The sequence below is a fragment of the Gymnoscopelus braueri genome, assembly GCF_963280865.1.
Source record: "Gymnoscopelus braueri genome assembly, chromosome: 19".
In the NCBI taxonomy this organism is placed as follows: Eukaryota; Metazoa; Chordata; class Actinopteri; order Myctophiformes; family Myctophidae; genus Gymnoscopelus; species Gymnoscopelus braueri.
In genome coordinates this window covers 39,932,992-39,954,374 of record NC_137621.1, presented here as the reverse complement: position 1 = coordinate 39,954,374, position 21,383 = coordinate 39,932,992, and the positions used below count along the sequence as shown (strand labels likewise).

General features: G+C 43.3%; 1 protein-coding gene across 3 annotated transcripts in view; it reads right to left on the bottom strand.

Moving 5' to 3' along the window:
- The window catches only part of pxdn (peroxidasin), a 93,282-nt gene that overhangs the window by 43,458 nt on the left and 28,441 nt on the right, over positions 1 to 21,383 (bottom strand). For all 3 annotated transcript variants that reach the window (XR_013932060.1, XM_080413235.1, XM_080413236.1), the window contains exons 4-9: positions 21,114 to 21,185; positions 17,044 to 17,115; positions 13,879 to 13,950; positions 10,930 to 11,099; positions 3,674 to 3,791; positions 2,745 to 2,914 (exon numbers count right to left, since the gene is read on the bottom strand). Coding sequence is in view for 2 of the 3 variants with exons in the window: in XM_080413235.1 (XP_080269361.1) it covers positions 2,745 to 2,914; positions 3,674 to 3,791; positions 10,930 to 11,099; positions 13,879 to 13,950; positions 17,044 to 17,115; positions 21,114 to 21,185 (674 nt within the window). In the remaining variant the exon portion in view is untranslated. The remainder of the gene's footprint in view (positions 1 to 2,744; positions 2,915 to 3,673; positions 3,792 to 10,929; positions 11,100 to 13,878; positions 13,951 to 17,043; positions 17,116 to 21,113; positions 21,186 to 21,383) is intronic.

The following is a 21,383-nucleotide window of genomic DNA, read 5'->3' as shown; positions in this document are numbered from 1 at the left end:
AATGGAGCTGTAGGTCAGGAGGTGTCGCCAAAAAAGACTAAAACTAAACTGAATGTTACACAGAATTACTTTAACACTCAAGATTTTATTGTATGGCGGAACGGGGAACCTAGTGTCAACCCAAATGTAAGCGAAACCGTCAGGAGAAGGAATATGTCTGTTGGGAGCCCCCCCCCCCCCCCGAGAGACATTTTTCATTCCAAAGATGAACTCAGTGTAAACTAGGTACAATGATTCAAAGATTAATTTTGCATGTGACCGTAACTAAAAAGTGTTTCCATTTAAAACATTGGCATGGCGCAAAGAATGAACCATATTGTCTCTATCGGGTGGAAACCTCATATGTCCAAAAGCTGTGAGCTTGTAGATCTGCTATTTTTGGAATAGCTAAGTATAAATGGATAAAGTGGTCCCAAGTGAGCTTCAATTCCAGCGAAGGGGGTTTACCCCTTGAGTGGTCCCCCAAGGACCCCTGGGGGTGCCCCGACCCCACTTTGAGAACCACTGGCTAAGCGAGTTTATATCATTGAAACATCTTGAGTTTATCCAAAGTTTATGTAGAAACATTCGAGAACATCTGGACTCTAGACTCTCCCACAGTACGTGTTAACTGTATTGCTGACAGCACTTGCTATCTGTTCATGTGCCCAACTCTGGTACTGCGGCTGGTACTTATTATTATTATTATTATAATAATAATAATATTACTGGATCCCAGGTTGGGAACCACTGCTATTCTATGCTTAGTCATTATAAGAACTTTACTTTTTAAAAGCATAACGCACCAGTGGGAGAAATCCCTCAAACCCTACCAAAAAGTGCTTGCTTTCATACTTAACGCATATCGTCATGTGGAAACCTCATACTGTCTGTACTGTATGTCCAAAACTGTTACTTTTCAGGATTCAAATGCAAAAATATCAAAAGTAGCAGATCTGCAAGCTCGAAATGCGGTGCCTGCACTGCGTATGACCGTAACTAATGCCCCCCCCACCCTCACTGCACCGAACCACTTCCGATGTGTACGCCACGCTGGGATGGGCCCCCGTCCATATTTGGCCAGTGATTACAGTTGGGTCAGGGGAAAATATGTACACAGCAAGGCAGCCTGGCGTTTACAATCACATGGAGACAGGAAACGCTCGACATCTGCTCTCAGCGACAGTTCTTTCTTTAACGAGGGGACGCCCCTCGGGTCATCCGTCACCCGGGCGACGACCCCGGGGTCACCTGGAGACAGCCCAGTTAATCTCCCCCGTGGAGACAGCTATCAGTGGGGTAACTGATAGATGTGAGCGGCATACTGCGATTTAAGCGTGCGAGTGTGTGTGAGTGACTGAGAGAGAGAGAGACACATGGGAGTACAGAAATTATATTTGCAAGCGTGTGTGTGTGTGTGTGATAGAGACAGACAGACATATTTACCTCTGAGATGTAGTGGAGTAGAAGTAAAAGTACTGAAAACTGGAAAAAGTAAAGTAAAGAAATACGTCCAAAGACAGACAGACAGAGGTTGTGTGAGAATGTATGGACATGGGTTTGGGTGTGTGTATGTGTGTGGAGGGGAACACGTTCTTTCCATGCAAGCCAGCAGGCTTTGCTCACGGCTCAGTGGCACATCCCAGTTATTTGACCTGCCGACCTCTGCAGGCGACCTTGGTGACCCTCATAGTGAACGCACACCAGGAGCCGAGCGGTGCACCTTGCAGCTCAACTGCCACTCCTCTCAGAAACAGCAGATTATCGTCACATAATACACCTCTGTTAAAAGCGTTAAAAGCACAATTAAACTTTGGGTCGTGTGGTTACCTTGCCGTGATTTAACTCCAAATATTGGCGAGACATCTTCAATAGTTGCACCGTAGATAAAATTGTTTATGATCCAATACATATTCTCCTTATGACTTACATTAGGTCTCAAAGTCACAGTTTTAGCACACATCTATTCTTGTTACCTGTAAATTAATTATTCATTAAATTAAATATTCATTTTTTTAAAATCAGGACAGACCTACACTTTAAGCTATTCCTTCCTGATAATGAGGAAACTTTTTTTACTTTTTCCATTGATCTGGGGTGGTCATTACCACCAACTAGGGATTCCTTTCTGTATCAGCCAGTTATCTTGGATCCTCTTTCATGTCCCAATTTAGTCGTTCTGCAAATTCATTCCTCCCCACACATTTCTGTGCTGCCACTGCTCTACGCTACTGACTTATCTGCCAGCGAGGAGCCCCAACCGGGAGGATGTGGCACCTCCGTCCAACTCCACCTGTTCAACATTCTCAGCTCCAGCCCGTAGAGGTACGTGCGGCGACAAAGACCATCCTTCCCGCCCGTCTTCCCTCCCCCAAACACAGCCAATCGACACTCCGTCAATCTGTTTGCTCCATGGTGGATTCGAACCCCTAGACTCTACGGTGGTGGACACAAACTTTACCCCATGCGCCACCTGAGCACCCCTTGTTTCCTACACTTTCAAATGAAATGATGTCACCAGAGTTCAACACCCTTGAAAAGCAACAGTTTTGGACATATGAGGTTTCCACCCGACAGAGACGATATACTGTAGATAACACAAAATTCACACTCCCACACAGTAAAATCCTCCGTGTTAATGTATCCATTTGTAACAAATGGTTCCATTTGTACAAATGGAACCATTTGTTACAAATGGTTCCATTTGTACAAATGGAACCAAATGGACCCCCATTTGTATGGTATATATACATGCAGTTGCTTACAGGGTGCACCAAAGTAGCGGAGCGTGACCTCTGAGGTCTTGACCTCCCCGGCCACGTTCTTGGCCATGCACTGGTAGACCCCCTCGTCCGTCTCCCGGGTGTCCTGGATCATCAGCGTCCCATCCTCCAGCAGGTTCAGACGGCTGTCGTCCCGCATGTTCAGAGCATTACTGCCAGGAGCACAGATGGAGACAGACCGGATCAGTTGTACCAATGAAACACAAATTTTCTTGAAAATGTCCATTAAATGTTCACCTATCCACACAGAAACCCTTTTGATTCGTCGTTAATTTGTATTAAGCGGCATAAAACCCGGCTAAGAGAGGAGTCGACTGATGTTAAGGACTCTAGTCTATAGAAGAAAAGACTCCCCAACACTTGCAATGGAAACATATGTGTTGGGAACAATGTTTAAAGGGATAGCTCACGCCCAAAATGACATTTTTTCAACTAGTCACCCCATGGAGACTTGAATTCATGGATATTGTTTTTGTTTTTGTCGCATTCCTAAGCCAATAATTTGATGACCGGCAGCGCTTCCGGTAGGAGACACAAAGAGTATCCTTTGTGTCTCCTACCGGAACCGCTGCCTATCAAATACATTTCTTCTTTTTTGGTTGAAAACGAGCCATACTCAACGGCTGATAACAACAAAATGGACGATCGCTGTAAAAATGTTTTTGTTCCGGTGGATAGACGAGGCCCTCCCCCTCCCCCTCCCCCCAGACAGCCTTTGTTTACATCCGTGTCCACAACGTGGCTTCCGTGGCTCTACGTGGATCGTCAAAATAAGGTAAAAAAACGCTGGCAGTAGCGGATGAATTAATTAATACCTGGCAGTGAGTGTGTTAATAAAGTATTCAATCAATTAATCAATCAATCAATCTGAGGCTCTGAGGGTCTTTCCGTCCTGGGTGAACGTGTCTCACTTGTTCCTGAGCCAGATGATCTGAGGTTTGGGGTTGCCCTCGGCCCGACAGGTGAAGTAGACGGTGTTCCCTGAAGTGACGTCCACGTCCTGGGGCTGCGACGTGATCCTGGGCACCTCTGGAGGAGAGGGAAGAGATGGAAGGATGAGACGGTGGAGGAAAACAGGGAGACAAAGCTAAAGACGGCAACTGCGTTGGCATTGCGTTAGTTAACCGGGTTATTGAATGTGTCATTTTAGATTTTAGCTATAGCCATTATTTTATACTTTGGCTATTAAAAAATAGCAGATATACTTGAGCTATGAGCTTGTAGATCTGCAATTTTTTAAAATCTTGAGTAGTAACCAAATATTGATTCTATTTTATCACTTCCCGTTGTTTTCCGAGGAGACCACGTTGCATTGGACGCACCTGACATAAATTAATGGAATACATTATTTACCGTAAGCAATGAAATCCTCCGTTTGGTTACTCGATTTCTCAATTTCTTTATGAAGTAGCCGTGTAATAAGCGGGATAATCAATGGGGAGCAGGTCATTATTGAGAAATAGATCCCTCCAGGGTGATAAAGACCCCTCAGCTATCGCGTCGGGGTCTAATCATCCTGTCAGGGTTTATTTCTCAATAATGACCTGCTCCCCATTGATTATCTCTTCTTCTCTAATCGCATAATAATGTACAGATACTGGGATGGGTCGAGCCTCATGCATATTGCAAAACAACGAGGAAAACGTTATTTTGCAGCTTCTGTGCAGGACAAGGTGGCATTAAGAGGTGATGTGGGTAGTGGGTACACATGAGTTCCTATTATGTTTTTTGTGTGTGTCTCTACCACAAAGCCTCGCATAGAGAGCTGGAGGCCATCTCTGACCAGTCTCTCCCAGGGTGCTGGGCTGGCTGGTGATAAGTAATAATGCCTGGGAAGACAGCCAGACAGCCAAGGACAGACTGCAGACTAAAGCCAACCCCTGGCCATCTTCCCCTCTGCCGAAAATCTCAGTACATTATTATATATATATAGACTATTAGGCCTACTATATAACTAATAGAGGTGTCTCTGTCAGTGTGTGCGTGTGCGTGTGTTTGTGTGTGTGTGTGTGTGCGTGCATACGTACTTACTTTTGAGGAGACAAGGTATGCCTCCTCAAAAGTAAACCAATCACACAGCTCCTGCTATGTGCCCGACCCCATGAAACAGAATAAATGACCGGTCATTTAAGACATTGGTTCACAAAGTGGGGTCCGGGGACCCCCAGGGGTCCTTGGGAAGATACCAGGGGGTCCCCAGCTAAATTTGTTAATAAAGCGTCACAATCATTTGAACCCCTTTATCCATATTTTATACTTTGGCTATTAAAAAATAGCAGATCTACAAGCTCGTAGCGCGACACCGAGTGCCGCGCTACAAGCTTGTAGATCTGCTATTTTTGAAAAATCTTGTGTGCAAATCTTTAAATCTTATTTTTAAAAAGGCAAACATTTTTAAAACAAATCATTGCTTCTGGGGGTCCCTGGCACAACATATTTTCAGGTGCGGGTCCGCGGCCACATACATATCAATTTGGGGGTTCCTGGCACGAAAACGTTTGAGAACCACTGATTTAAGAGGACTAGGACACGCACACGAACCAGTATAGCAATGCGGCTTGGTCACTGAACAATGCATTGTGAGTTGTGTGGCTTTGTTCACAAAGCAGCACACATGGTACAGTAACTTACTATTGATGGCTAATGAGAGGACAGGAAGGCCACACTGTTACTAGACTCTACAGTATGTCTTTGTTCTTTGGCCAAGTATTCAAAAAGGTACAGTATGTCAATACGTCTTTAACCACTTAAACCTTATTATACTTTGTTGTCATGTCAAAATATACGTGTATTTCCGCTGAATGTTGTTTGCCTTTTTGTGACACGCCAAGAATCGGGACCCTAGGGCTCATGTGGTTAACCACTTAAACCATGTATGGTCGACCGGAGTCCCTCAGGGCTCTATGCTAGTGTATTTTCTGTTATTGTGGGGAAAGCTTTCGCTGAAAATAGCAGATCGACAAGCTCACAACGCGTCGCAGCTGCGACGCGTTGTGAGCTTGTCAATCTGCTATTTTCTACGATGCCGGGGTTTTAGTGGTTAACGAGGACTAAACACACGTGCACAAATACACAAATGCAAGTTTATATCAACGCTAATGAGTAACGCCATGGGGCAGACTCCAAAGCGTACAAACAAAAGCTCAGCCTGAAGTGTTAACACTAACATTTCTGTCCAGATCAAAGTAAATACAGGACCAAAAGAGATGTCCTTTGAGCCCATTATCCATCTCACACCGACGCACACGCACATGCTGCAAGCTCACACAGTAAGACCTGACAATCTAGACTTGAGGGAGAGTTATGCGCTGTAGGGCACAGTGATCCTTCAAAGGCTAACCCTTGTATATATATATAGGTCCTGGGTGCCCCCCCCCCAAATGGGGCCAATTTAGGGGTCTCTTGGGTTAGGACAGGAGAGCGCTCCTGCACACACAAATCATCCGTGGGGGAAATCGTTAAGTGTGTGCGTGTGTGTGTGTGGGGGGGGGGTCATAAGGTACTACTGACCCCATTGGGGTGGAACGTGGCTGGGTGGTAAACTACAGTATATCGTGTCTGTCGGGTGGAAACCTCGAATGTCCAAAACTGTTACTCATCAGGATTCAAATTCAAAAGAAACAAAAGTAACAGATCTACAAGATCAAAACGCGTCACTTCGCGCCACGTTTCAAGCTTGTGGATCTGCTACTTTTGATGCTTTTGTGTGACGCTGTAGTATGATCAAGTAGGGCGTTAATGTACAAAAAAACACAAAAGGTTAAAACATGGAGATAAAGAGGTTTCTGCCCCGACAGCGACGATACAGGCCTCTCCTTTTGGCCTTCGTATGTAACAGTGTAAAAAAAAGTTATTTGAGGGCGGGAGCACTAATGTAATGAAGTAGCCATGGCAGCTCACGGGCCTGTCTCCCATGAGCAAGGGAGATGAGTGATGGATGTTTGGTTCCCACGCTGGACACCAGGGTTTGAAAATAGCCGATCGACAAGCTCACAACGCGTCGCAGCTTGTCGATCGGCTATTTTCTGCAAAAGCTTTGCCCGCAATGACAGAAAACAGAAAAGACACTAGTGTAGAGCTCTGAGGGACTCCGGTCAACCATATGGGGTTTAAGTGGTTAAAGACCACAACAGGGACGTTTTCTTAATTTTTTTCCCCTCCATGCACTTAATTTGCCTGAAAATATATATTTTTTCAGACTATTGGTTGTGTCATCATGAGTACGATCATACAGAACGCAAATGTTAGGCGGCAATATAGCAACGTCATTTTTATTCCCAACGAGGTTGAGCTTCTGCACCGCGAATTATAAGCATCAACCGGTATGAACGAGGCATCGACTATAAAATGGTTTTGATGCAAACGATTCGTCGGCAAGTGTTCCGCATAATCGTATTTCTTTTCTCCATCATATAGTGTGTAAAGTTCTTTACACTTCTGACTTGCACCAAAACCACCCCTTCCCCATGCCATTTGCAGCCATCCTGACTAAAGGCTAATTTATTGTAGTGTCTGAAGAAAGTAAAAGGAAAAACACGTCTTTTTGGTTGAAATCAAAAGGATTTTTTTGGCGAGACACACGGCCGTACAACTAATTGTAAATTAGGGATGAGACAAACTCATGCACTCAACTGTCAACAGTTTCTCTCTCTCTCCCCCCTACCCCACACAGTGTACATGTGGCAGACACATTTCAATGCAGCCTGTATGAGTAGTCTCTCTAATGGTCCTCTCTCTCTCTCTACTAACGTACAAACCATGCACTGGGGAGGGACGGACCATAAATCTGTGCACCATTTGCAGTGGTGGAAAAAGTACTAATTTTTTTTTTTACTTAAGTAGAAGTATCAATACTGCAATGTAGAAATACTCTGTTGCAAGTAAAAGTCCGGAATTCAAAATTAACTTGAGTAAAAGTACAAAAGTACTGGTATCAAAATGTACTTTAAGTACAAAAGTAAAAGTACTCATTATGTAGAATGTCCCATTTCACTACTTTTCAAATGTATAAAATATTTTGAAAATAGCCGATCTACAAGCTCACAATGCGTCGCATCGCAACGCATTGTGAGCTTGTAGATCGGCTATTTTCAAATGGCCGAAATGTATATAGGGCTGAAGTGGGTAACGTATGTTTTGTAATAATAATCAAAATCTAAAAAGTAACTAGTAACTAAAGTTTTCAAATAATTGTAGTGGCGTAAAAGCATAATATTTGCCTCTGAGATGTAGTGGAGTAGAAGCAAAAGTACTGAAAATTGGAAATACTCCAGTAAAGTAAAAATACCCAAAAATTGTACTTAAGTACAGTACTTGAGTAAATGTACTCAGTTACTTTACATCACTGACCATTTGCGAGCAGCAGCAGCAGTAGCAGCCCGACCAAACCAAACCCAACCCTAAGCCTCGTGGAACGCTGCCGCTGAACTCCAGACCGTGTGTGAATGGCAACCCCTGGTCTCTCCTCCTCTCACCGCCACATTACTCCACATTAGTGCCAGGGGCGGTAATTGCAGTGGGTTAAAAAAAAAACGCATGGACCCGACCCAGCCTCCTCATTGGAGGCCAATGAGGATGCGAGCGGAGGCCCTGCGGGATGCCAGTGGCGCTGGGGAGGTGGCACTTCATCCCGAGGAGTGTCGCTGTTTTGACAGCTGCTAGAACCCACCGCGCACTGTTTCACCCCGTTTATAAAGGGGGGGAAAAAAGGGTAGAGGAAATGAGAGAGAGGGATGGAAGGCGGGCGGGAGGGAGGGAGGGAAGGAGGAGTGGAAAGGCTTCTATCATGTTCTAAAGCAGACATTCTTCTGGTGCCTCGCTACGCAGACAGACAGTGTGTGTGTGTGTGTGTGTGTGTGTGTGTGTGTGTGTGTGTGTGTGTGTGTGTGTGTGTGTGTGTGTGTGTGTGTGTGTGTGTGTGTGTGTGTGTGTGTGTGTGTGTGTGTGTGTGTGTGTGTGGAGGGGGGCTTGCACTGAGCAAGAATGGGCAAGTCGGGGCCGTCAAATTAGCTGCTGAGGTTTTAAGTGTGGTTGGGTTACATTCAGCTGCCAACTGCTGCCTGCTCGCCCGCCCGCCCAGACAATGGCTTCCAGTGGGAGCAGAGGAAAATGGAGAGGGACTAAGCTGGTTAGATTTACTGCTACGGGAGCCAACAGTCTGTTATAGGAAATGACTGAAAATCAGCCAGATTGACTTTAGAGCGAACCGTATCGCTTCTTAACCACTTAGACCATTTGACTGTGGCAATGGTTACCTTGTGGGACAATTTGATTTGTGCCAAAGTAGACTTCCCCTTCGCTTGCCAGGTGAATTACACTCCCGGCCCCTAATTCGGCCCTCCTCAAGTCTCCCGCTAATAATCCAATTCGAAAATAAATATTATTCCATCCCTTATATTGTACATGAGGAAAAGACTAACACGAGGGTATTAGGACTATCTCCAGATTGAATTTTCCATACCCCAGGCACCATAAGAAACAGAATCACCTTAATGCAATGTTGCAATATCTCAATTTAAAGTACCCAGAATTCATCCAAGGGCGCTTGACTGAATACAATACAAACACCACAAATGACATAGGTTCGAGGGCCCTCTTGTCCACACACGCAAGCCCACCCCCACCCCACCACACACACTCCAATGGAGCGAGCAAGTAAGAGAGTGAGCTCTGATATTGAAGCCAGGCTAGAGGCCCAGCTGGTGGGATAAGAGTCGGTCAAACAGCTGGGTGCCTGATGAACCACAGACGCAAACGGGGATATTTTGCATTTCGTCGCTGGCAGAAACCAGCCAACTCCATTTGTCAGCTTTTTTATATATATTTTTTCATAAATCAATGCTATTGAACACTATTTATGTCTGGTTGAAAAATATTTAAACAATGAAAAGTATTATAAAGCGTTTCTGACAAAACCAGCTAACTCCATGAACCCTCAAACTGTCGGCCAAAGCAGCTAACTCCACCCCCTCTCCCCTGCGTGGCACACAGAGCTCAGAGCTGCTGCAGAGCAGAAGATAAACACACTTTAACGAGCCAGGGTTTTTACCCCCCGTAGTCTGTTAAAAGTAACTATGCAGTGCACCTGTTTATCAAACTTAGCACTGATGCTAATGTTATGAAAACAATTAATTCTATTTCTAAAATCTGTGTAGTGTTTTCTGAGGAGAACAATGTAGTGTGTAAAGTTCATATAGCATTTCTCTCGCTAGCTCTACTGAAACTGCAACTCCGTGAACCCCTCCTTGCAGAAGTTATTGTAATATTTAAAGTCCTGCTTATCATTGTAGGCCTATATAAGCAGTGTCATGAAGCATCAGGGCATTAATTCATGCCTTGTGATGCATTGTGAGCTTGGAGTATCCATTGTCAGCTGTTCTTATCAATGATGGACAAAACCTCCCAACTCTACTTGAGCTGGATTGGGGTAAAGTGGTGATAATATAATGACACATGCAAGTATCTGACAATATATAAATTCACATTTCCTGAAAAAAATATTTTGTTTTTTCATTTCAATTTTGGAGTTAGCTGGTTTCTGCCCGACAACAGAGATATGGTGTGTGTGTGTGTGTGTGTGTTGATTACGCGTGTGCATACAAACATGTACGCCTTCACCCCAGGTGTCTGAACTGCGCAAGTACGTTTTTTGCAAGCGTTTTTTTTCTCCGCTACATTTCAAACTGAAAATATTGCACTTTTGACACTACGTTTCTAGGAAGGGACTCTTGCGACCGAAACGTACAAAAATATATTACGAATTAACCACTTAAGCCCTATTTAAAATATAGTGAAAATAGCCGAAAAATTGGAATATTTCTGACAATTTCTGAAAATTATACTTCGTAATTTGTACTTTTGGATACTGGATACGTCCAAAACTGTTGCTTAACAGGATTCACATTCAAAAACAGCAAAAGTAGGAACTCTGCTGCTACTTTTGATGCTTTTGTGTTGTGTGACGCTGTAGTATGAGCAAGTGGGGCCTCAATTTACGAAAAAAAACACAAAAGGTTATAGAATATGAACAAGGTTTCTGCTCGACAACAGCGATTATGCTTTCTCCACCGCTGCCTTTTTACAACAGTTTTTGGTTGCTGTAGGGAGAGGAGAAGTGACCGTGTTTTGTGTACTGCATGCTTGCGTTTTGCACACGTCTCACACGTACCACAGTTGAGCTCCTCGGCAGTGAGCGTGGCCACCGACCGGCCCTGCAGGCGGCTGGGATAGTCGCACGTGGCGGCGGCCTGGGCGTTCCCCGACTCGGCGTACTGCTTCAGCAGGTCGGCCAGCCATAGCAGCTCACAGTCACAGTTTAGAGTGTTGGAGTCCAGGCGCCTGAACGCAAAAACAAACAAAGACAAAAAGGGGGAGAGGAAAAAAATAAAAATCACACACGTGGGTTACAGTATATATACAGTATGTTAGAGGAAAGACAGACGGCTGCTTTAATTAGACACTCGCCCCGTCATATATCACAGCGACACAGCCCTAAGAGACACATCACAACCCACCCTGATCACAATGACATAAACACACAGGCAGTGGGGGAAAGTAACTAAGTACATTTACTCAAGTACTTTTTTTTACTTTTTGGAATATTTCCATTTTTCTATAGCTTTACTTCTACTCCACTACATCTCACAGGCAAATATTGTAATTTTACTCACCTACAATTATTTGAAAACTTTAGTTACTAGTTACTTTGTAGATTTTGATTCTTAATACAAAATATACATTAACCACTTCATATACATTTCGGCCATTTGAAAATAGCCGATCTACAAGCTCACAATGCTTGTAGATCGCTACAAGCATTGTAGAAGCATTGTAGAAGCTCACAACGCATTGTGAGCTTGTAGATCAGCTATTTTCAAAGATTTTTTATAGATTTTATACACTTGAAAACTTGTGAAATGGGACATTGTGCATAATGAGTACTTTTACTTTTGGTACTTTAAATACAATACTTTTGTACTTTTACTCGAGTAAATTCTGAATACCGAACTTGTACTTGTAACAGAGTATTTCTAAATTGCAGTATCGATACTTTTACTTAAGTAAAAGGTTTGAGTACTTTTTCCACCACTGCACACATCAGGCAGAGCTGCAGTGTAAATCCCTCTCTGGCAGTCTCGTCTCCGCTGTGTGTCCCAACATGGCCCTGCCTACACAGTTCAGTTCAGTCTAGGGCTTTGGCGATACGACTTCCAAGTCAATATCACAATTATTTCAAACTCGATTAAGATTCATGAACGATATATCGACACCATCGGGAGAAACCTCTTATCTCCATATTCTAACGCTTTGTGTTTTCTCATAAATTAACACCCTACTTGATCATACTACGACTTCACGCAGAAGTATCAAAAGTAGCAGATTTATACGTTTTGAGCTTCTAGATCTGCTACTTTTGGCAGTTTTGAATTTGAATCCTGAAAAGTTAACAGTTTGGGACATACAGTATGAGGTTTTCCACCTGACAGAGACGATATATTTTTTTAAATAAGTGAATTTAGCCGATCTACAAAGCTTGTAGATCGTCTATTTTTGCCATAGAGTTAGAGTATATCTAGACGGCGGACTGCCTATTCATTTCAATGGAAGTTGCTCACAAGCCCATGAAGCACCCGTAAGTACCTCTACTTCCTGGATTGGCTCCAATATTGGAGCCAATAGAGCAGGTGTACTAGCGTCAAGCAAAGATTGGAGTTAAAAATGTTCGCATAAAAAATATATATATATTCAAAGATTTGCACAGATTGTCAAGATTTTTCAAAAATAGCAGATCTACAAGTTCGTAGTGTGGCACTTGGTGCCGCGCTACAAGCTTGTATATCTGCTATTTTTGAATCGCCCAGAGTGTAAAATAATGCTTTTTAACTCAAATCAAAAAAGTGACACAGATGCGTTCCCGGTCTTAATGGGTTAAAATGCTGAAGTCCTGCTATCTCAGATTTGACCACCAGGCGACGGCAACTTCACTGTTATACCGCGGTTCTGAGGGCTTGATTTTTGCACGGCGCCTTTGTACAAGGAAGTATGATCCAGGGTTTACGTGGTAATCAGACTAATCGATTTAGTCGATAACAAATCTATTAGATGCATATAGCAAGTGTTACCGAAGTATTTTGTGTCGATTCGTTGCTATACGAGAAGAAGAAAAAAAACGTGCTTCTCGATCATTCAATTAACCTACATGAGCAAGATTAAGTCGGTCATTTTGGTTCTAAATGTCGGTTTCGATATAGTTTCGGTAAATTGCCCAGCCCTAGTTCATACCCAAAACAAGCACTCACTCACAGGGGCCATGTTGGAGGACACTCTTCTTCCTGCTGTGGGAAATCTGTCTCTCCGGTTTAGCCTCGTCTTTTATCACTGATCCAGCTTTTAAGTCTACTACAATGTGCCTATTATCCATGACAAGCCTATGAGAATGTTTAATTAGTGTTTCAGCACCGGCAGTTGACGATCGCTTATTTAATACAGTACAAAAATACAGTCGAAATGTTGTCATTGATAGAAACATAACTGATCTTCTAATCGATCCACTCTAAAAGCATATATAGTGGCGAGCTTCCAAATCTGAACTGAACTGAAGTGTGCTGTCATGCATCTCATTGGAAGCATCCTGGCCTGGGATCTAACAGGAGCCTGGGAGCTATGTTTTTTATGGGAGTGATGGGAGATGAAAACAACGGGAACAGGCCAAAACCACTGATTGTTCTTCATCGTCTGTTGGCTGGATGAGTGGGGTTCTGAAGCTGAGCCTGCCTTGTATTAGATAGCACTGTGTCCATACTGCCAGACCATTAAGTCTACTCAAATTTCAGCCCATGACATGGCAAAAATAATGATCCGTTTGTTTTGTAGGATGGGGCACGGGCGGAGCTAATGGTTTTTCTCCGCAACAGAGTCCAAAAACATTATCACGGAGATGTCATCTAATCAGGAAGTAAGGACAACAATAGGCTGAAGTTCACGTGACGGTACCAAGTGTGAGAATGGTGTAGTGTTGTGCAGTTATGCAGCATTCTCACGCGGTGTAGAACCACCAGCTGTCTAGCCTCTTAATGGCTGTTAAGGCTGTTAGGAGCACCATCCTGTTTTTACTTACAGTCTCTTCATGGACTGGAGATGAGAGAAGGTCCCCAGGACAAGATGGGTGATCCTGTTGTTGTGCAAAAACCTACCGAGTCAGGACAATGGAGGAATACAGAGAGACAGAGAGAGAGAAAGATAATTATTTCAAAAGCATTGACTCCCCTTAACTATATAACCCATTTAAGACCTGAGGCCGATTGTACAAATGACTACTCATGTCAAATTTGGCCACGGACCAGCATCTGCAAATTTGTGCCAGGGACCCCAGAAGAGAAGATTTGTGTTAAAAACATTATTCAAAAATGTTCAAACACTTAAAAAAAAAGTGTTTGAAAAAAAAAAAAAATAGCAGATGCACAAGCTCGCAGGGCTTGTATATCTGCCATTTTTGAATAGCCAACGCTAAAATCTAAAATGACACAGATGCTTTCCCAGTTTTAATGGGTTAAATCCTAATCATTGGCCAGGGTCCCCAAGGGGTCTAATACACCCCCCCCCCACACCAAATCTATTTAGAGAAAATAGATATCTACAAGCTCACAACGTGTTGTAGATCGGCTTGTAGGTCGCCAAATGTTTCCCTATTTACTACATTCCCAGAATAGGGATGCACAGTTCCTGAGGTTAAGCCAAGAAACCTTGTGAGAATTTTTGTTCCAAGTCATTCCAATACTGTAGCTACAGTATCATACCATAAACGCACAGAGACGGCAACACACACACACGAGGAATGTTTATGTTTTGAGTGGTCTAAATGCTTAAATAGACTCTTTGATGTTAGATCTCCAGGCTAATAATAGTGTCCATTTCTTTTCTTTCTTTCTTTACATACTTTGAGGACATGCCTCTTGACAGCATCATCATTTTGGATGAGAAATACGATTAGGTTCCCCAGACACGCTATCAACGCTCAACTTGAAAACCCCTGAAAACAATAACCCTGGACTTTATTTGATCGAAAGCAGACGTCAAGATGAAAAGTCCTGTTTACGGAAAGATTCACCCGAACGCGACGACTCGCCCCCCCCCCCCAAAAATCGTTCACTTTTATTAGAATTAGAATTAGCCGTAAATCAAAAACATCTGTGTGACTAGCTCTAATTTTTCTACGTCCACCGGCAAGCAGGGCTGATATCCAGACAAGCTCTTGGCAACCATCTAGACAAAGTCACTGCTTTTGTCCGTTACCATGGTGGCCGTTCCCTAACAAAAGTTATAGAGGGGTGTGCACCTGGGAATTCCTTCCCACTGAATTCCCACTGGTGTGCAGGTGTCTCCCCTTCTCCTTCCCCCCCTCCCTCTTGAGGGAGGTGGGGGAGCATGTGCACTGCCTGGGATTCCAGGCAATGGCCCGTAAACATAGATAATGAAACAGGAATTTAACGGGGCTCTTCGACACTCCCGACATCTGTTTAGGAGTGTGAAAAGCAGAGGTGATGGACGGTACATCTGCACCATCAAGTTTACAGATTACAAGCAGCGTGGGGTGGAAGCAGGGCTAGGAAGTAACCCATTACAGTCAACAGTGCTGCAGTATTTGATTACCAGGAATGGTGGCTATCGGATGAGACGCATTCTCAGCCAGTGACCACTAGTGGTCCATGGCATAATTACAGCAATCCAAAGGGAACATTTTTAAAATCCATCAAAGTCCAAAGTCCATCAAATTTAGGAGAATAGGCGTAGTGTGGGAAATATTGACGGTGAGCTTGTAGATCTGCTCTTTTCGGTGCGCGACACTGACTTAGTATAAATCTGGCTTAAATATCATTCATTTTAAATATTAATACAAAATAAAATAGAAATGACTGAAATCAATTGTTGTGGGGAGGTGGGGTGCTCCTTGAGAATTATTCAAAAATATTGTCACTGTCGAGTGGAAACCTCTTATGTCCAAAACTGTAAATGTTCAGGATTACATTTCTAAAATAGCAAAAATAGCAGATCTACAACCTCAAAACGCGTCGCAGTTTTGAGCTTGTAGATCTGCCATTTTTTATACTTTTGTGTGACACCGTTATGATCAAGTAGGCCGGGGCATTCATTTACGAAAAAGAACAAAACATAAAAAGTTGAAACATGAAGATGAGAGGTTTCCGCTTGACAGCGACGATATGCAATTACTGATTAATGCTTCTGAAAACATGTTGGTTGGTCATTTGTGAGGAATTCCATTTTGCAAATACCAATCCAATTAGCTCACTGCATGGTTTTAATGAGAGCAGCAGGTCCACTCAGGACACTGCTGTTTGATTTGCACGTAATGTGAGCTCATTCAGCTCCCCTGGTCTCTCTGACCAATTGTCCCAGTGTGATCTTTTTCAGGGCACAGCAGTCAAATTAGAGAAGCAGACAAGAATAAACTCCCCCGCCCTTGTCACACTGAAAAATCTTGAGTGCCAATTTAACCACTTATAATTCAATCGTCTGATGGCAGTTACAGTTTCCCTTTTCTTTTCTTTAAAGATTTTGGTTTTGACATTGTTTATATCGCATCTGCATCTTCCAACCTATAGAATAGTGACACGCCCACTTTGGTTCCCAGTTTAGGGCAAGAAAACCAAGTATCTTTTAGTTCCAGTTCCGAACCGACTTTCAGGGCCGGAACTAATTCATTTTCAGTGTAAACACTCTGAACTGGTTCAAAAAAAGAAACAGAAATGGTTCAACCCCGGTGGAATCAACTCAACTCACTGTGTTCCAAAGGGTCTTTCAAAAGTCTTTCAAAAGTCAGTCCAACATCAAGGTAAAAACAGAAGACAAACTCAACCCTAAACAGTACTTTGTTGACTGGAGTCGCCCAGGGGTCTCTCCTCCGTGGCCCCCTAATTTTTTCCCCTGTACACAACATCTACAGTATTCGCCGACAATAGCCAATCTACAAGCTCATTGCTGTGAGCTGTGATTCCAAAAAACGCCAGAGTTGAAAATATTTCAGCTAAAGCTTCATGCAGATGAAAACACCACACGTGAACACGCCAGCGCAAAATAAATGCTCAGCGCCACGGCGCACTGGCTGGTGTTTCCAAAAAAACGTGGCCCGTTGTAGACAATTCAAAACATACGTTGTGCTCAGAAAAAAAAAAAAAAAACACAGCTTGGTGGACATGGCCCCTAATTTGTGTGTGAAATTAAATGACATGCATCGTGGCAGAAAGGCAAGAGAGGATGAACTTACAGGCGCTCCAGTTTTGGGAGGTGAGTGAAGGATTCAGGCTCTAAGGACTCTATATTGTTGAAGTGCAGGTACCTGAAGGAGAACAGAGGATCAACACAGCACAGCAAACCTGGATCAGTTGCAGTTACATGTCGTCGCTGTCGGGAAACCTTGTATGTCCTTTCCTTTTTTATAATGATCGTTTTTCAGGAAAAGAATAGTGAAAACAGCAGATCTACAAGATCACAACAACGCGTCGCATCGCGACCCGTTGTGAGCTTGTAGATCGGCTATTTTCAGTCAATTTGCGTGACACTCTTGTATGATGAAGTAGGGCATTCATTTACGAAAAAGTTGAAATATGGAGATACAAGGTTTCTACCCAACAGCAACGATATACAGTATACAGTTTCCTAGCTCCTGTGTTTGGAATATTCACAGCTTATGGTTTGACCATAAGCTGTGAATATTAATTCAGCAGGTTCTTCCCAAAGACCTGTTCACCTGTACATTACCCGGTGCATTTTATTTATTAATTTATTTTTTGCTGAAACAGCAGATCTCCTGAGAATGTGCACCTTAAGCTGCAACTGGACGGAGGATTCTGCATGTCATGCGTTCATTCCTAGACGGGACTAGTTGACATACTGGAGCCTGAAATTCTACAGCTGAAAGGCTAACTTTTACGACTGAATCGCCCCGGCGGAGAAAAGTCTGTACACTAGTCTTGTGGAATGCAAACATGATTTATGCCCCCAAAAGCCTTTGAGCTGAGAAAACATAAATCAGAACTCTTATGGCAACAAATAAAAGGTTTAAGGGAAATGAAATTCAACTGACGGCTATAAGGTAACTGTAAGGGGTCAGTGTGCTGGTTTAGACAGGGAAAGCAACTATTAGTGTAAGCACATTTTAAGCGGCATTGACACAACCGTGTCATATGACAAAAATAAAGTTAAAGGGCTTTAAAAAAAGAAATCTGAAACCCAAACACAAGTCAGTTGAAAAAACATCATTTTGCAATATATTAGTAGTATTTGACATAATATGTTCAACGAAATATGAATTAACCTTTAAACACTTACAAACATTACTTACAATACCTTTCCACATGTCTTTAAAAAAAATGCGATAACAAAGAACAGAGGGGGAAGGGCTTCCTAATTGGCCAAACAGTATGACAAAAATATAGAACAGGAAGCTATCCTTGCATGCATTTAAAACATTTAATGGCGCCATCGGGTAGCGATCAGTTCAAAAAGCAAAGCAAGGCACACAGGCAGGCTTTCAACATACAACACCAGCCAATGCGTTTCAGACTATCCTAGAGTTCTTCCTTTGGCAGCATTCGATTTCTGCATTCAAGGAGCGTCCTGTTTTTTTTTCTTCTTTTTTACAAATGCAACACAACAGAAGCCTCTGTATTTTCTAGCAAATCTCAAGCTTTGAGACAACTGTGTCATACTTTGGGGAAGCCTGCATGTCTTTGGCTAACGGACCATCGATCCTTGTGTCCTGTAATGCATGCTCTAGCAGGGCCAGAGGGCAACCAAGGTCAACACAACACACCCCCACTCAAGAGCAATCAGTTAGCATGTTAAATGGCTGACAGATAGGACAAAAAGAGGGGGGGGGGTGAAGGTGTCGGTGCAAACAGTAAACTTGCTCCATATACTCCCCTTAGTTCCCATCCAGGACGAATGAGAGTCCCAGATCAGTCATTTCATTGTAAACGAACGCACACGTCAACATTTGATCAACATTGATCTTCCGAGTATCAGATAGCAACGAGATGAAATGGAACAAATCCATTTCCAAAGTGTTCTGAAGTGGGTCAGGAATCTTAAACTTTCTCCACGCATTCATCTTTCCGATTTTATATTTATCCACAAGTCGCGCTGTGTTATCTTTAAATGCTAAGAACAGCTAACCCACCAGTTGGTCGGGTAAAACGGTAGAAAGGCGGGGGAGGCAAGGGGAATTTATACATGCATACTGTATTATAAATCTTAGATACAATGTCAATCCTGTTATTCCCCCACAAAAAAACAAAAAAAACAAATGTGACCTGAAGGTTTGGCAGCTGGAGCCCAGTGAAGATATTGGGGGAACATTAAAGTGAATGCAAGCTGGGCTCAGAACTTGTCACCCACATATAAAACCCTTCATTACTGTAGCAAAAACTCAAAACAGCTGCAAGGCATGGAGCCTGGAGTTGGAATTGGTTTTCGCTCGGTGAATTAGCCATTTGTTCTCCGTTGATGCGGTTGCAGCGAGGCACAATACGTCGCAATGTCGCCCCAAGGTTAAGCGAGTTTAATTTGTGGAGGAGCTGCACGTAAACCATATTCGTTGGCAACCGCACGTTGGCTTATGGAGCCACATCTTTGACTGAATCAATGAGCTACTGTCTGTGGCTACGGCTACTTCTGATCCACGATCATTACAAGAAATCCTGGATGTCTTGTAAGGATCAGTATCCAGTTATCATTCTGTAGATACAATTCATGTGCAATACAAATCACAGATTTACGACAGTACATTCAAACATAAAATAGCTGACAGGTGATCTATACATTTTAATTTTCAGTTATGTTATGATATTCTATAAAAATGTAGTCAATACAAACGCTACATGGAACATTGTTGTACAGGTAAAAGAGAATACGCTTCTATTATTACTGCATCTCATCCTCAGGTCTCTACTGTAGGTAGAGATAGGTGCATACCAGAAATAGACAACAATTAAGTTTTGATTACACAAAAATATAATACTATATAAAATACTATATAAAAGAAATGCATGGAAGGACTTGTTTCAATAAAGACAACACCGGCACACAGCATAGGCTTTGCACAGTACAAGCTCTCAAAAGCTAAAAAGGAGGTCAAGCAGGCAAGGCGAATGGCGGCCTCTTCACAACAGCAGAAGCGACGTAATGCGAAATCAAAGCTTGGCGGTGAAAGAAGCAAGGGGCTGCACTTCCAACTTTAGCACATGAGAAAAGCCCAGGGCTTACAGTTTGGACTCTCTCACAGGGGGGGGGGGGGGGGGGGGGCTAGAGGTCATCGCATGCTGCAACTTCCAAAACAAGGTGGGGGGGAAGTGCACATCTGTCGCTGTGGCGACTAGACATGCGACTCATGCAAAGGGGGGAGGGGGGGACGCAGGTCAAGGCCGGTCAGCGCGGCATAACAAGGGTGGGTGAACACACGGCATGCATGGGTGGCGGCGGGAATGGGGGGGGGGGGTAGTTTGACGCACGGGCGGGGTAGTAGGGGGGTAGCACTGGAGTCGAACATGATACCCGCTGTAAGGCCCACAAAGACACGTCACTGAGCATAATCGTCACTGTCGGGTGGAAACCTTGTATGTCCAAAAACTGTTAACTTTTCAGGGAATGGAAAACATTACTTGTCGTCTTGTCCACTGGATCCAATGTAGTTATTATTTAGTCACAAACTCGTGCTAAGAATCATTTTCGGTAACATTTCGACAACGCGTAGGAAAAATAGCCGATCTACAAGCTCACAGCGCTTTGCGATGCGGCGCGTTGTGAGCTTGTAGATCGGCTGCCACACTGTAGTATGACAAAGTACGGCATTAATTTACAACAACAAAAAAGATACGAGCAAAACAGCCGGCGTGTGAATATCGTTCACGTCTTATCTCCATATTCTAACTTTTTTTTCCCCGTAAATTAACGCCCTACTTGATCATACTACAGCGTCACACAAAAGCATCAAAAGTAGCAGATTCACAAGCTCGAAACGCAGCCCGAAGCGACGCGTTTCGATCTTGCAGATCTGCTACTTTTGCTATTTTTGAATTTGAATCCGAAAAAAGGTAACAGCTTTGGGCATATGAGGTTTCCACCCGACAGAGAGTAGCTTATAAATCACTATTGCAGACGTTACCAGGCATCATGGATCCTTTACATTAAGTCCTTCAAGTGACGGACGGACGGACGGACGGGGGGTGTTTGGAGAATCTCAGACAGATAAGACGATACGGTACGTAGGAGGAAGAGGAGGAGGGTGTGGGGGGCGAGGGGAGGAGGAAGAGGAGATCGAGGAGGTTGGTCACTTACAGTTGCTCAAGAGAGACAAGCCCCTTAAATGCTTGTCTGTCAATTGATTGGATTTCATTCTTGTACAAATAGCTGAAAGGAGAGATAATCAGTAACATTAGTAACACATCCATATATACACACACACACACACAAACACAATCATCTTTATTCTCGCCGTTTACAGGGAGGAATCAAAATATGGCAAGATTCAATGAGTGAGATTTCACAGCTGGCTTTTCAGAATATGCATACTGTGCTATAAGTTAGACATTTACAGTAGTTACACAA